Source organism: Neophocaena asiaeorientalis, unplaced genomic scaffold, assembly GCF_003031525.2.
Source record: "Neophocaena asiaeorientalis asiaeorientalis breed wild unplaced genomic scaffold, Neophocaena_asiaeorientalis_V1.1 scaffold206, whole genome shotgun sequence".
NCBI classification, from domain to species: Eukaryota; Metazoa; Chordata; class Mammalia; order Artiodactyla; family Phocoenidae; genus Neophocaena; species Neophocaena asiaeorientalis.
Window position 1 is genome coordinate 2567497 of NW_020174578.1, and position 17240 is coordinate 2584736.

General features: G+C 38.5%; 1 protein-coding gene across 4 annotated transcripts in view; it reads right to left on the reverse strand.

Moving 5' to 3' along the window:
• AGK (acylglycerol kinase) overlaps positions 1 to 17240 on the reverse strand; it is a 120844-nt gene that overhangs the window by 16137 nt on the left and 87467 nt on the right. For 3 of the 4 annotated variants that reach the window (XM_024758051.1, XM_024758053.1, XM_024758050.1), the window contains exons 9-12: positions 14357 to 14398; positions 13997 to 14066; positions 3279 to 3358; positions 302 to 359 (exon numbers count right to left, since the gene is read on the reverse strand). In XM_024758051.1, coding sequence (XP_024613819.1) covers positions 302 to 359; positions 3279 to 3358; positions 13997 to 14066; positions 14357 to 14398 — 250 coding nt within the window. The remainder of the gene's footprint in view (positions 1 to 301; positions 360 to 3278; positions 3359 to 13996; positions 14067 to 14356; positions 14399 to 17240) is intronic. The other variant, XM_024758052.1, reaches the window with a different exon arrangement.

Sequence of the window (17240 nt, forward strand, 5' to 3'; positions counted from 1 at the left end):
TACAGGTCATTGTGTTCAAGGTTTGTCTGGTAAGAGTGAGTGCATGAATAGACAAAGGGAAGTAAAATACTAAAATGAAATGAAATCTGGGCTTGGTAATGGAGAGGGTAAGTTGGTAGATGAGAGGAATCACAACAGGAATGCTTTCTGCATTTGTATATAAGTAAATATGCCCCATTTCAGTGCTGGAGCACACTATATACATCTGTAGCAAGAAATTGTTAAGGGTTCCAAATACACACATCACAGAGGAACAACAAAATACCAGAAGTCAAGCTTCTACACTGTAAACTGTATTTACCTTAAGAGTGCTGAAAAAGTGGGCTACTTTGGTCTTTAGAGGCCCAAGATACCAGTACCTGAGAAAGACCAAGATAAAAATGTAATTAGAATATTAAAAGAACTGTCAATGTGCTAGATACCATTCATGACGGATAATGCATTAGAATTACACCTTTACCATGAGTGTCTGCTCTGGAGGCTTGGAGACTGTGTGGTTTAGTATTAAAAAAAAAAGCATTGCAGTTAAGTTTTTAATCTGCATTTGAATACCATGTCAAACTGTACATAATTAGTTATACAGCAGCTAGATCCTTGCAATCTACAAGGGATATATAATCAGAGTCTCCTTGAATCTCTAAATTCACAGGTATCACCGTAATATATACTTTCCACCATGGAATACAGTTGAGTATACATTCCAAATGAGTGGAGAGGGATAAAGCCACAATGAGACGCAGTTGCTGGGTGCTGATGTATTACTCATGAGCTAAATGGCTGCATTCTGTACACCGTGTTCTCTCTCACACACAAACATACAATTAAAATCTGTAAATCAGCATAATTTCGCATTACTTATGTTATGCAGCTTGAAAATGGCAAATGTGAAATCTGGGAATGAAGAGGGTCCGCTTCATATTGCTAAATACCTAAAAGCTACTGAAGAGAAAAAGATGCCTAGTTGGAATTAGAAAAGTGGCATAAAGTAGATTTCTCTCTTAAAACTCATCTCTGTCACCTACCAGCCCATCTTAACAGCTCCCCATTTGTTTTGGATCAATATGTATTTATTTAGCACTTACTATGTATATGGAGGAAACGAAGCAATATAAAGAATATAAAATTCTTGCCTTTGAGGGCTCCTAATTTGAGAAAATAAGGCCCCCCAAAGTAATAGAAAACAACAAATAAATAAACATTTACATGACATGGTATAAACTGATCACGATTCATTGGTAAGGAGAGTCAAGAAGGCACAAGAAATCACTAAGGGCCTAAAATCACTGAAGCAGCCACACTTGCATAATGAATGACACAAGAACAAAGTAAGGGCATGAGACCTAGAAACATGGGTTGGATTTAGATACATAAAAGAGGGAAGGAGATCATTCTAGGCAGAAGGAGTAGTAAAAGTACGGGAAACACTGAGAGTAATAGCCAGGGCAAAAGCTTTATTTAAAGCAAAGATACACAACTCTGTAGTTAGGGGTGCTGACGGATTAAGTTGGGCCTTGAATGCCCAAATAAGGAGTTTAGCTATCCAACGAGCAATGCGGAACCACTCTATTACCCAGGTAAGTACCGTGATGCTATTTATGAGGGCTTGGACCAACTAATTTTTTTGTTTTTGTTCTTTTGTTTCAAAGGTTACTCAATGATTTGCTTCTTTTCCCAGTTAGCCGGACAGAAACACATCCCATCCAAGGCAGTTTATTTCTAAACTGCCTGCAGTTCCCTCCATCTGTATCGATAGCAAGTTCTGACACTGCGCTTGCAGTCTTCCCGAGGCCAGCTAGGAATTGGTTTCTTGCATCCCGATTGTTTCTCTCATGACACACAGAGCGACTCAGTGCACGGTCCTAGTCCAGGTATAACAACAACCAGAATTTTAAAATTCACTGCTCAGAAATCAAACAGAATGTGGGCCCGCGTGTGATATTCCTAAAGGGCTGACCTATGCTTGTGCTCAATACATTTAGAAAGCAATCTGCTCTCATCAGACTTTCTCAGGGGAAACCAAGCAATTCTTCTTGGTAAATTGCTGGCATTTGAGATTACAGATCAGACACAAAGATAACTTGTGGAATCAAGATAACCACGGCATACTTGCAAATAAAAGCTGTGAAATATTAAAGAACACAGTGTGTGATATAATGTAGTGATATCTCTCTTTTGACAGCCCACTGTCAGGAACTTCATTAGCAGGAATAACCAGTGAAACAAATGAGAGACATTTCTGTAGGCACCTCCCTGGCAGTCCAATGGTTAAAAGACTTCACCTTCCAATGCAGGGGGTGCAGGTTCGATCCCTGCTCCGGGAGCTAAGATCCCACAGGCCACATGGCCAAAAAAAACAAAACATAAAACAGGAGCAATATTATAACAAAAATTCAATAAAGTTAAAAATGGTCCACATCAAAAAAAAAACTTAGAAATTTCTGTAAAGAAAATGAGCAGGAATGCCTACAGTGTGAAAGAGGGGTTTCTTGATAAAAGCTGTGTGTGAGATCAATCCTCATTCATTTAAACCATACTAAAATTGTAAGCCCGTTTTCGAGAAGAGGTAAAGAAAAACTAAAACGCCCACCAGCGAGGAGGGAACCTCACGCCGCGTCTGCTCAGCCCCACCACAGGAAGCCCTGCCCAAGCAGCCTCTCCATGCAACAGAACAGGACACACCCTCTTTCCGAGCCAGGAGCCTATTCTACACGATGAATTCTCCAAAAATAAGCCCGTTCGCATGAAAAGCCAGCGGCGGCCCTCTAATCACCTCCTCCACAGGCCTGTTTCTTTCATCTCCCAACATAGCCAGGCATCTGCCTTTCTTCCTCCTCTGAAAGAGGTGGCCTGGGCTCTGTGGATCTGCTAGGCTTTCAGAAAAAACACCTCTCGTCGGGGGGTCTTCCAACCAGGGTTGTGAAAGCTCCACGAGGCTGTGGCCCCAGCGGTGCCTCTGACTTCGTACCCAGCTAAGGAGGCCGCGGGAGGAGAGGCCATCCAGTGCCCCTCCGGGCTAGCGTGGCCTCACCCACGCTCAAATACGACATCTAGAAAGAGAGATGCACGCGGCTCCTCTTGATCTTCCGCCAAGCTAGCATGGAGGAACCCGGAACTGTCCGCAGCCTCTCTGCACGTAAGAACTTAAACCTCTACCTGTTATTCACACACAATTCCACCGCACTCACTCCTAGATCACTACATGTTGAAACCGCAAAGACAGGGACAGAATAAGAAGGTGTCTTAAAATCACCACACGTTAATACAGTGCCCCCCTTTACTTGCTAACTGAGACGCCAGCATCTCGGAAGGATCCCCATCGGAGGCCGGTCAGTGCAAACACAGGCTGTTCCTTTTCACCCTGGAAGTTAAACACATTTAATTTAAATTAATGACGACAATAACTTGGAACTCTCTACAGGTAAGTAACCAGCAAACGTTCATGGCCCACGTTTCATCAAACCAAAATTCTAAAAGGAATGTTCCAAATTTAAGAAATTAATTCTGTGAGTGCTCAAAGTCCTTAAATAAACTGTCCTGGAAAATGAAGCTAACTTTTATGTATTAGGCCTCATGAATCCGCTGGCAAGAAAACATAGTATCATGCTTCAGACTGTAACCATTAGGCTGATTCTTGGACCAATTAGTCGGGTCAGCCAGAATTTCTTCTCTCTCTTATACTTGTCCAAGGCAAAGATAATTTAAGCCTGCGTTCTCTTTGGAGGGCCAAGAGCTATCAAGGAAGATCAGCGTCCTGGTATGTACTCCAGAATGTTTCACTTGGATATCTGAAAATACAGCCAGATATTTGTCATAACAAATCAGGATGAAAAGTGACTTGGATTTAGTCTAGTGCTTTATGGCCAAATATTGCATGTTATAATCAGCAAGCTTCTAATAAATCAGTGAGTTTATTTAGCAATATATAGAAAACACACAATTGAGACACTGCCTTCAAGAGTTTACACTTCATGATGGGCTTTCCTATATGAAAATATACACACCAGGATTCTGAAAGGGCCTTTCCCGGTAGCTCAGAATTGCAGCTAAAGCCCAAGGGTACCCACATTCTAAAGAGAGCTGCCAAATGCCAGACACAACTCCACAGAATTTGCTAAACAGGCACAGAACCAGCTCGGTTTCCACCATGCCATCATTAGAACCAGTGTAAGCAGAAGATTAGGAACTGGAGGAGAATCCTTGGCACTGTGAGTTGTTGGCCTAGAGAAAGCGTCTAAGTCTTCTTAGGAGAGGTAGTCCCTCCCCGCTCAGTCCCACTTTCACTCCTGTTCCCACTACCCTGAAACAAGTGAGGGTTTTCTAGGCAAATCACACATGAATAGGGCCAGCCTACCAGTAAAAGACACTGGCCTCTCATTCCTTGGTTGTGTATCTGTTGAAGCAGATTTCCTATTCTGCTCTCTCCACCTGCTTAAGCAAGAGAAGAAGGAGCTAGAGGGAAATGGCAGAGCAAAGAGGTGATGGTAAGGTAACCCACTACTGGCACAGCAAGGATGTATTAGTCTCCTGGGTGCCTAGTGTATACTGTGGAAGACAGCAGGGCTTGAGCCATCCTGACTATACTAAGCTAATCATTCATTCATGCTTTTTTTTTTATGAATCATCATTAACGGATATATATTATATATTAGGAACTAGTGATAAAAAATGTCCTCAAAGAGCTCAAGGTATAATAGGGGGTAGAAAGACACAGACAATAACAACACAATGCAGTAGGTTCAAAGAACAGAGATGTGTATCAAGTATTATGAAAGTACAGAGCAGGTGCAACTGTACAGTGAGTGAGGGAGCCAAGGAGGTGGATGGTCAGGGAAAACACAATGTAAGTTTTAAGACAAACCATACATTTTAAAGAATAAGGTAAAATCTGAACAGACTGATTACTAGTAAGGAGACTGAATCAGTAGAAACCTCTCATCAAACAAAAGTCCAGGACCAGACAGTTTTACTGGTAGATTTTACCAAACATTCAAAGGAGAATTAATACCAATCCTTTTCATACTCTTCCAAAAAACAGAAGAGGAAGGAATTCTTCCAAACTGATTTTTTGAGGCCAGCATTACCCTGATACCAAAACCAGACAAGGACAATACAAGAAAACAAAATTAAAGGCCAATATTCCTGATGAACATAGATGCAAAAACCCTCAACAAAATATTAGCAAACCAAACTCAACCATACATTAAAAGGATGAGACACCATAAATCAAGTAAGATTTATTCCACGGATGCAAGGATGGTTCAACATCTTCAAATCAGTCAGTGTGATATGCTACATCAACAAAATGAAGGATGAAAATCATATGATCATTTCACTAGATGCAGAAAAAGTATGTGATAAACTTCAACACTGATTTATGATAAAAACTCTCAACAAAGTGGGTACAGAGGGAACATACCTCAACATAATAAAAGGCCATATATGACAAGACCATAGCTTACTTCCTACTCAACAGTAAAAAGGCTTTCCTCTAAGATCTTGAACAAGAGAGATGCCTACCCTTACTACTTTTATTCAACATAGTATTGGAAGTGTTAGAGCAATTAGGTAAGAAAAAGAAAGGCATCCAGATTGGAAAAGAAGAAGTAAAACTATCATGATTTACAGATGACATGACAGAACTAATGAATTCAGTAAAGTTGCAGGATACAAAATCAATACACAATAATCTGTGGCATTTCTATACACTAATAACAAACTATCAGAAAGAGAAATAAAGAAAATAATCCCATTTACAATTGCATCAAAAAGAATAAAATATCTAGGAATAAATTTAACCAAGGAGGTGAAATTGAAAACTACAAGACATTAATGAAAGAAATTGAAAATGAGATGATATTCTATGATATTCTACTCCTGGATTGGAAAAATTAATCATGTTCAAATGTCCATACTACCAAAAGCAATCTACAGATTCACTACAATCCCTACCAAAATTCCAAAGACATTTTTCGAAGACATAGAACATATAATCCTAAAATTTGTATGGACCCAAAAAGAAACCCCAAACAGCCAAAGCAATCCTGAGAAATAAGAACAAAGCTGGAGGTATCACACTCCCTGATTTCAAACTATATTACAAAGCTATAGTGATTAAAACTGCATGGTACTGTGATAAAAACAGACACATAAATCAACAGAACAAAGAGCCCAGAAATAAACCCACACATATACGGTAAATTAATTTATGACAAAGGAGCCAAGAATATACAATGGGGAAAGGACAGTCTCTTCAATAAATGATGCTAAGAAAACTGGACAGTCACATGCAAAAGAATGAAACTGGACCACTATCTTACACTACATAAAAAGATTAATTCAAAATGGATTAAAGACTTCAATATAAGATCTAAAACAATAAAGCTCCTAGAAGAAAACATAGGGGGTAAGCTTCCTGACATAAGTCTTGGCAATGATTTTTAAATCTGACACCAAAAGCAAAAGCAACTAAAGCAAAATTAAATAAGTGGGGCCACATCATGCTAAAAACCTTCTGTTCAGCAAAGGAAACCATCAACAAAATAAAAAGGCAACCTACTGAATAGGAGAAAATGTTTGCAAATCATATATCTGATAAGGGGTTAATATCCAAAATATATAAAGAACTCATATAACTCAACAGAAAAAACACAAAAAAAGCAATCCACTTGAAAAATGGGCAAAGCATAGAAACAGACATACTGATGCCCAGCATCATTAATCATCAGAGAAAGGCAAATGAAAACCACAATGAGATACCACCTCACACCTATTAGAATGGCTATCATCTAAAAGACAAGAAAAAACAAGCATTGTTGAGAATGTGGAGAAAAGGGAAACTTTGTGCATGCCGGTGGGAATGCAAATTGGTGCAGCCACTATGGAAAACAGGATGGAAGTTCCTCAAAGAATTAAAAATAGAGCTACCATGTGATACAGCAATTCCACTTCTAGGTATTTATCCAAAGAAAACACAAACGTTAACTCAAAATACATATGCAACAGACACCACAGAAATACAAAGCATCATAAGAGACTACTACAAGCAACTCTATGCCAATAAAATGGACAACCTGGAAGAAATGGACAAATTCTTAAAAAGGTACAACCTTCCAAGACTTAACCAGGAAGAAATAGAAAATATGAACAGACAAATCACAAGCACTGAAATTGAAACTGTGATTAAAAATCTTCCAACAAACAGAAGTCCAGGACCAGATGGCTTCACAGGTGAATTCTGTCAAACATTTAGAGAAGAGCTAACACCCATCCTTCTCAAACTCTTCTAAAAAATTGCAGAGGAAGGAACACTCCCAAACTCATTCTATGAGGCCACCATCACCCTGATACCAAAACTAGACAAACATACTACAAAAAAAGAAAATTACAGACCAATATCACTGATGAATATAGATACAAAAATCCTCAACAAACTACTAGAAAACAGAATCCAACAACACATTAAAAGGATCATACACCATGATCAAGTGGGATTTATCCCAGGGATGCAAGGATTCTTCAATATACGCAAATCAAGCAATGTGATACACCATATTAACAAACTGAAGAATAAAAACCATATGATCATCTCAATAGATGGAGAAAAAGCTTTTGACAAAATTCAACACCCATTTATGATAAAAACTCTCCAGAAAGTGGGTATAGAGGGAACCTACCTCAACATAATAAAGGCCATATATAACAAACCCACAGCCAACATCATTCTCAATGGTGAAAAGCTGAAAGCATTCACTCTAAGATCAGAAACAAGCCACTATTATTCATCATAGTTTTGGAAGTCCTAGCTACGGCAATCAGAGAAGAAAAAGAATAAAAGGAATACAAATTGGAAAAGAAGTAAAACTTTCACTGTTTGCAGATGACATGATAGTATACATACAGAATCCTAAAGATGCCACCAGAAAACTACTAGAGCTAATCAATGAATCTGGTAAAAGAACAGTATGGAGGTTCTTTAAAAAACTAAAAATAGAAGTACCATATGACCCAGCAATCCCACGACTGGGCATATAATCTGAGAATCCATAATTCCAAAAGACACATGCACCCCAATGTTCACTGCAGCACTATTTACAATATCCAAGTCATGGAAGCAACCTAAATGTCCATCGACAGACGAATGGATAAAGATGTGGTACGTATATACAATGGAATATTACTCAGCCACAAAAAGGAAGGAAATTGAGTCATTTGTAGAGACGTGGATGGACCTAGAGACTGCCATACAGAGTGAAGTAAGTCAGAAAGAGAAAAACAAATATCATATACTAACACATATATGTGGAACCTAGAAAAATGGTACAGGTGAACTGGTTTGCAGGGCAGAAATAGAGACTCAGATGTAGAGAACAACCTATAGACACCAAGGGAGGAAAGTGGTGGCGGGGGGGTGGTGGTGGGATGATTTGGGAGATTGGGATTGACATATATACACTAATATGTATAAAATGGATAACTAATAAGAACATGCTGTATAAAAACTTTTTTAAATAAAAAGATACATGCACTCCCATGTTCACTGCAGCACTAATTATAATAGCCAAGATATGGAAACAACTTAAGTGTCCATCGACAGATGAATGGATAAAGAAACTGTGGCATGCACACACACACACACAGACTCAGAAATATTATTTAGCCATAAAACAGAATGAAAACTTGCCATTTGGGACAACATGGATGGACCTTGAGGGCACTGTGCTAAGTGAAGTAAGTCAGAGGAAGATAAATACTGTATGATCTCTCTTACATGTGAAATCTAAAAAAACAAAAAATAACAACAACAAAGAAAACAAGCTTAGAGATGATACAGAAAACAGATTGGTGGTTGACAGAGGCAGGGAACAGGGGATGGGAGGAATTTTTTAATGCAATCTATGTTTTTTGATCCAGCATTTATATGTATGTGTATCTGTATCTATATATATATCTGTATAATTCCTGGATTCATTCTTTTATCTATTCATTATAATCTTTTCAGATCTACCTAGGAGGTTCCCAAGAGTGAGCTAAGCACTATATAGTATTGAAAGAGAAGGAACAAGGGTGAATCATACAGTACTGGACTAGGGAAGATACATGCTAATTAGAAAAAAAGAGAGAGAGAAATCAGGTCCCTTGAGGAAGGACACTATATTACAGTAATAAGTGCATACTACAGTGATTTCCCCAGTCCTTCCCCAAAAAGGAAAACTAAATAAAGCACCTAAATTGGGGAGGGTGGGAAGAAAGTAGAGAGAAAGAAAAGAAACGAGGAGAAAGGGCACTCTAGCCTAAGGGAGAGAATTAACACTATGTGAATAGTTTGCTGTATCAATGGGAACATTTCCCAAATGTTTCTTAAGATGTTAAGTGCTACAGCTGATGATGATGATGATATGATGATGATGATGATAGAAGATTCCATGTTGAACTAAGTTGGGAAATATCAAACTTATTTGGTTTGAAAGAAGTTATATTTACTGCAATTCTTTTTAGAGTCTTTAATATGTTAATGTAAATTATAAATGTCCAAAAGAAGAAGCACAATATACGGCTTTCCTGAGTTGTTAACTGTTCAGCCCTTCTCTGGGAAGACATCTTGCATAAGTAATATTCCTTAGGGAAATGCTGTTCTAAAGCATGTAGTGGAAGCAAGAAGTGCTGAGCTAAGTACTCAAGATTTCCTGACTGGTGCTCTAAAACCATTTTCCCTTTCTTCATGTAGGGGGAAGAATTTTGGGACTCTTCTGTTAAGTTTAACCAAAAAGCCTTGCAACCTTAAGGTTCCACGGAATTGAGTTGCTATGTTCCAGCAAGGGGTAGGAAAGGAGTGTGAAGAATGTGAAAAGTCTAGAAAAGCAGATGGGCACAGAGCCCTCAGGATTCAGCAGAGGCCAGTAGTGGAGACACTGGTCCCAGTTGGAGGACACACAAGCACAGGAAAAATAAGCAAGGTCAGCTGAACAGAGTGGAAGCCAACAGACAAAGCACCACTGTATCTTAGGCCAGTGAAGTTCTGGGCAATAGTCAGATTATGAGATGGAGAGATGAGAAAACAAGAACAGATACTGTACAGAAAGACAGACATGCAGCCAGACCTTAGCAGCAAAGGAGATAAGCTGCTCCAAGTCAGAGGCTCCCCTGGACAGAGTAAATCCCTGCGGGGAAATGACCTCACGCTCTGCAGAGGAAAACAACTGGGAGAGCTGGCTGGAACAGAATTTAAGGAACAGTGACAAGAAAACGATCCTGGTCAACTAGACAACTGCCCGACCTATGGATTTTAGGGATTCTAGATGAAGAAAAAGAATCAAGGCAGAAGGAGCTCAGGAGCAGCTCTAAGCATCGTCGTATGAGAATGATCAGAGCTGGGGCTTTAACAGAAGGAAGCCAGGAATGAAAGACAGGGTAAAGGGGGAGAGTCTCACCACCTCCCCTATCTTCCTCATTTGGTTCTGGGTTGGCAGGGTCTGAGTCGAACTGAAAGACCAAAAAGAAAGAACTAGGAAGAATTCCATAAATCTTTACAGTAGTTACTTTAAAGTCAACTTCCAGGCATTGTAGATGTCCACATGAGAAAACTGCCCTTTAAAAATCATGTGACAGGCCAAGAGTGATCCCACCTAGACAAAGCAGTGAAGGAAAAAGCAATGGACTGTAAGACAGAAAATCCTTATTCTACTTCTGTCTACAGCACAACTAGTCATATGATCAGACAACCCTTTTTTAAAAATCTGTCCAATGAAGATACTAATACACATCTTGCCTCCCTCACTGAGTTAGAAGTCCTAGGAGATGTGAACTCACACTATACAATGAAAACATAAAGCACTATTATAGCTTCCAAGGACTATTTCTTTTATTTTTGGAGAATCTTCCATTATATGTTTAATTGTGTTTCAGTTTGTTTTTTAAAAGAAGAGGAATCTGGTATCAGGCTTCATCTGCAATGCTTTTCACCACATTCTGAAAGCAATTTCCAGAAATAAAGAAAAAAGAGAAGACAAATTCAGCCTAGCTGGGTGCCTCAGAAACTACAGTAGAGGCTACTGTACTATGTTTTCTAGGAACTGATTTTAAAAGTTTTCTGCTTCCTGGGGTGTGTTACCAATATACAGAGCCTGTGTTAAATTTGACACTGGTTTCATCAATTCACAGAATCAGTATATCTGAAAGAAAAAGATAAAGGAGACAAGAGACATTTAAATGCAAGCACAGTCAAGAATGTTCAGTTAAATCCTAATTACTCTAGAATGTATTACTTCTCACACATAAATAAGAAGCAGTAAATCACTCAGTTATTAAGAGATCTACCCTGATTCACTCCTTTGACAGCAACAATAAAATAATGGATGCTGATCTATAGTCTCTTTTCCAGGTTAACATTCCTTTCAGCACATTTTGTGAAAACGATTAAGCTTTATTAGATGCTAAAGAATCAACTGCAACTTAAATCGCTTTTACCCTGACCAACAAGGTCCTGGTGGAGAGTCCAGATATCACTGCATAAAGCACAAAGGAAAATAAAAGGGAAATGGGTTGCAAGCTCACAGGTTCATCAACCGTAAACGTGCATATAGCAAATGCCATATAACTAGGAACGACATTTTAGGATTGAAGTTTGGAATCATGACACAGTATGGAGGCTTCATCCACAGATACTAGGAAACTTGCATGCATATGAAATGTGCGTAGCCTTTGGAGGACAACCTGAATGTAGCTGGTACATTCTGAAGCTAAACCTGAGTAAAGTATGCAGGATTCGCTGTTTATAGGATTATTTGGCTTTATGGCTCAGCCTTCTTAGGAACCTGCCTTTTCCAGGGGGAAAAAGAAGAAATTTAGATGAAGAAGGGATAGATACTTAACTACCATCAAGCGAGAATATCTTTCCCCTAGGAATTAAACCGTTTTTAGAGAGAAGATTCTGATCAGGAATCAGGAATGGCTATTGGGTCTTCTTCCCTCCAAAATTTTAATATTGGTAAGATGTCAAACCAAAAAACCTTGTATACGTGCAATGAACACCATATTTACCTCTCACCCAGCTTCACCAGGCCAACATCTCCCCACATTAGCTTTATCTCTGTGTGTATAGTTTGTAGTACTGTTAAATCATTTGCAAATAAATTGCAGGCTTCATGACCTTTCACTCCTAACTATTTCAGCATGTATCTCCCAAGAACAAGGACATACACGGACATAACCATAACACCATTGTCACTCTCAAGAAATCTCACACTGGCACGTAACATCTAATATATCATCCATATTAAAACATCTCTGATGTCTTTTACGGCTGACACTGTTTTTCATTTTTCCAGTCCAGGATCTCGTACTGGACTTCATTATGATATTTCTTTAGTTTCCCTTAATCTTGAGCAGACTATCTTCTTTTAGATTTCATGACACTGACATTTTTGAAGAAGCCAAATCAATGGCTGTTTTTAGAATGTCCTACAATTTGGATTTGATTGTTTTCTCATTATTAGAGTCAGTTAGATTAAGACTAATGTTTTGGGCAGAAAACTACGTAGGTGATGTTGTACCCTTCTCAATATATCACATCCGGAGGCAGATATGTCCATCTGTCCCATGACTGGTGATGCTGTTTGATCACCTGGTTAAGGTGGTGTATGCTAGATCTCTCTACTATAAAGGCACTTTTTCCCTTTGTAATTATTAAGTAACTTGTGATCATTTGAGACTGTGTGGATATTTGTTTCTCAACGACCTTTTATCCAATGTGTGTAGCATCCATTGATGATCCCTGTTTGAATTAGTGATTTCATTAGTGATTGCCCAATGGTAATTCTCTAACTCTGTCGTATCTTATACATTTACAATTTGGCAATTCTTCTGTAACATAACTATAGATTCATCATTTTTATTTAATGTATTATAATCCACTAGCATTATTCTTTTTGATGTTCAAACCAGCCCAAAATTGGCCACTAGAGTACCATCAGGCTGCCTCCTATTTTGCGTTTTCTTCATCAGTTTTTGAGTAGTTCTTTGCCCTTATTCTTGCCCTGCCTCTGAAAGACATCTTTTCACAGAATCCTGTTAAGTTTTATTAGGGAATGGTACTTAGAGACCAAAATCTGGAGGCCAGATATGCTCGTTGTTGTTGCGAGTCACTGCCTTTAGGCCCCTTCAGTGGGCAAAGCGAGCAAATGTCTTTCTAGAGTAATTCATGAGCTCATCTACAAATCAGTAAGAAAATGTTAGACAACCCAATAGAAAAATGGGAAGTTCTGCTCCTCTCTAGGATGTAGGAAGCAACAAAGAACACTGTTCCCACCCTAAAAATGAGAAAAAGCCTGATAATCTACAGAATCATCATTATTCTTAAGCCCATCAGAAAGCTGACAATGCAAGACAACCAAGTAACCTGAATTCCAAAGAGAAGGCCCTCCAAAAGACAGATGGGTCACGAGAAAGGTTTCGCCTTTGGCAGAGCATGAGATAGAGAGGTGGCCACCATACGAACAGGTGAGATGAAAGCGGGTGCTGTCCTAAGTGCGTTATATTTATTAGCTCTTTTAATACTCAAAACAACCATATAAAAGAGAAAAATTACTTGTGGGCCAAAGGTAATCAGAGGAACTAAAAATCATGATACAACTATACTGAGAGTTGATACAGAGGACTTCTGATAAGAGGCCAAGAGATAAGGTCTAAAACCGATAAACCAAAATGTAGTATTATATACTTAAACTGAATTGTACACCTAAAAATGGTTCTGATCGTAAATTTCATGTTTTGTGGGGTTCTTTTTTAACCACAATTTTTAAAAGTAGCATCACGAGCATACTAATTAGTGAGAACTAGAACAAACAGGTAAAATTATCTTCTCGGGGGGGCTACACTTCACATAGGAAACGGTAAGAAGAAGAACAGTTGTTTTCTTTACAATCTTATTTGAACTACTACATTTTTTTTAAAGTGTGTATTACTTTGTTAATTTTTTCAAACTCTGATGAAAAGATCTTACCTTGATCTGCAAGACATCAAGTGGAACTGTCTCTCCTTTCACAATGGCAAGTGTAGCATCTGTAATATGTCTAAAAGATAACAAGAAGGAAATGATCATGTTGTGAAAAATAAGCAACATCTCCCCCAACACACACACACACACACACACACACACACACACACACACAACCACACTCCTACCCAGAGTACTAATAGCTGGGTCAAGAAAAAGACAAATTCTTTCAAAATACTCCAAGAAAGCAGAACAAAGGTATATAAAAGAATTACTGATACAAATCTAGTGGAAGGCTCTGATACAGGCTCAAAGAGAAGGCTTTGGCAAAGAGAAGTTTATACAAGGCACCAATCATTTATTTACCTCACATTTATTGAGTCTCTACATGGTGTCTGACTTTTATCACTGGAAAATATGATAAATAAATAATAATACATCTTTCATTCACTGTAAGAGAATGAAAGTCAAGCACTTCAAAAACCATATTCCTTTTTACTCTAATAATCTGAAGGATAGCTAAAGGACAGGATTTGCTGGAGTTATCTTAGCAAAATATAATAAATCCCCAAAATATACACATTAACTCCAACGCTTGGATTACATTCTGGGTTCCCTAGGAAGCAAGTTGAAACTTAAGAAACAGCCTACTTTACTTTCTCATATTTCTCTATCAACATATCTTTATCCCATTTTCCCTCCAATACAGTTGCTATCTGGGAAGTAGGTAGCAGTTTAGAAAATAAGATTCAATTTAGGAGAAAGCAAAACACATGATCACCAGTTTAGATTAATTTGATATGAATACATTAATTTCAAAGGAAGTTATTAGAAAGAATCCTAAAGCTTTGTGCTCGCTCTGAGCAATACCTAGCACGTTAAGAGGTTTAAGAAGTGCTTTTGAGAGGCTGACCTTTAAAAAATGTTCCAACTGAAAAATGCCTTTTTCTATTAATTTTTTTTCAAAATTCCTTGGCAGAAGATGGTTAAAATGCAACCTTAAATTTATCATTCTCCAGCAATAATTGAAAGTTCTAAATAAAGCAGCACTGTAGGACGAAACAGCTATTTTTTAGGATTATTTATCTGCAACATTCCAAATTCAAAATTCCTTTTTCTTCTGTAGTAATTATGGTACAACAAATCTCGACAGCAATGCAAAAAGCAAAGCCTTGTTCTTTTAAGTAGCCTCAGGCATCTGCCATGTTAAGAGGTCTACAAAATTATGAACCCAGGGCAGACTGACTTAATTATCTAAGAGCCCTGGGGCATGCTTATAAATTAAGTTTTATAAATCTTTAAATTATAAATAGAAGCAGCAACAACATTAGTTTAACTACAGGGAAAATCAGCTCCTAAAAAACTGAAGGCTATTTAAGACCTTGAGGGCAGCCACACTGCACAGACACTGGCTTTTGGATAGGTGAGGTGTTCTCTAAGGGACATGTCCTACCTCCGCATCACTGGCATATCTGGTAATGCTGGCAAGCAGTTCTAATAATCTATACTGACAGGGGGAAAGACTAGCTATCTAAAGTCACCAAGACCCGAACCAGATAGGATTTGTCTCAGATAAGAAAAAATGTTTAATTCATTGTTTGTCATATTTATAGCCCCTTAGAAATTCTAAACTGGGAAAAAAATATAGCAAACTGAAATGCCACATTAGGCTGCAGGATGATTGGTAAAGAGCTGAACTCTCCCCATCAGACTAAGGCTTGAAGCATGAGAGACGTTTTAATAAAGGCCTGATATATGTCTACGCTTATGCCTGGTGTTTGATATATGGAGCAAGGTTTTTATCTTAAAAAAAAAAGTTAAAAGATAAAAGATGACTCCTAAAACTACAACAGCAAAAACAAATCCACAAAACCAGCCTATTCAAAATCCAAAGCAGACTTGGACAGCCACATGCAAAAGAATGAAACTAGACCATTAGCTTACACCATACACAAAGATTAGCTCAAAATGGATTAAAGAATTGAATGTAATAAGACCTGAAACCATAAAACTTCTAGAGGAAAACATAGAGGGTAAGCTACTTGACATAAGACTTGGCAATGATTTTTTTTTTTTTTGCGGTATGCGGGCCTCTCACTGCTGCGGCCTCCGGACGCACAGACCCAGCAGCCATGGCTCACGGGCCCAGCTGCTCCGCGGCATGTGGGATCCTCCCAGACCGGGGCACGAACCCGTGTCCCCCGCATCAGCAGAAGGACTCTCAACCACTGTGCCACCAGGGAAGCCCGGCAATGATTTTTGAATCTAACACCAAAAGCAAAAGCAATAAAGGTAAAAATAAGTAAGTGGGGCTACATAATACTAAAAACCTTCTGTGCAGCAAAGAAAACCATCAATAAAATGAAAAGGCAACCTATTGAATGGGAGAAAATATCTGCAAGTCATATATCTGGTAAGTGGTTAATATACAAAATATATAAAGATCTCATACAACTCAACAGAAAAAAAAATCCACTTGAAAACTGGGTAGATAATTGGAATCGACATTTTTCCAGAGAAGACATACAGATGTCCAACAGGTACATGAAAAGATGCCCAGCATCATTAACAACCATGGAAATGCAAATCCAAACACAATGACACATCACCTCACACCTGTTAGAATGGCTGTTATCAAAAAGATAAGAAATAACAAGTATTGTAGAGGATGTGGAGAAAAGGGAACCCTCCTGAACTGTTGCTGGGAATGTAAATTGGTGCAGCCACTATGGAAAACAGTATGGAGGTTCCTCAAAGAATTAAAAATGGAACTACCATGTGATCCAGCAATTCCACTTCTGGGTATTTATCCGAAGAAAGCGAAAACACTAACTCAAAAGATATATGCACCCATGTTTGTTGTTCAGCATTATTTACAGTAGCTAAGATATGGAAACAAGCTAAGTGTCCGTTGACAGATGAATGAATAAAGAAGATGTGATATATATGTGAGATACACACACACACACACACACACACACATATATACATTTGTGTGCACACACACACATACACTGGAATACTATTCAGAAATAAAAAAGAATGAAATTTTGCCATCTGCAACAACACTGATGGACTTGGAGGGTATTATACTAAGTGAAGTTAAGTCAGACAGAGAAAGACAAATACTGTATGATATCTTACACGTGGTGGCATCTTTAAAAAAACAAAACAAAACAAGGGACTTCCCTTGTGGCGCAGTGGTTGAGAATCCGCCTGCCAATGCAGGGGACACGGGTCCGAGCCCTGG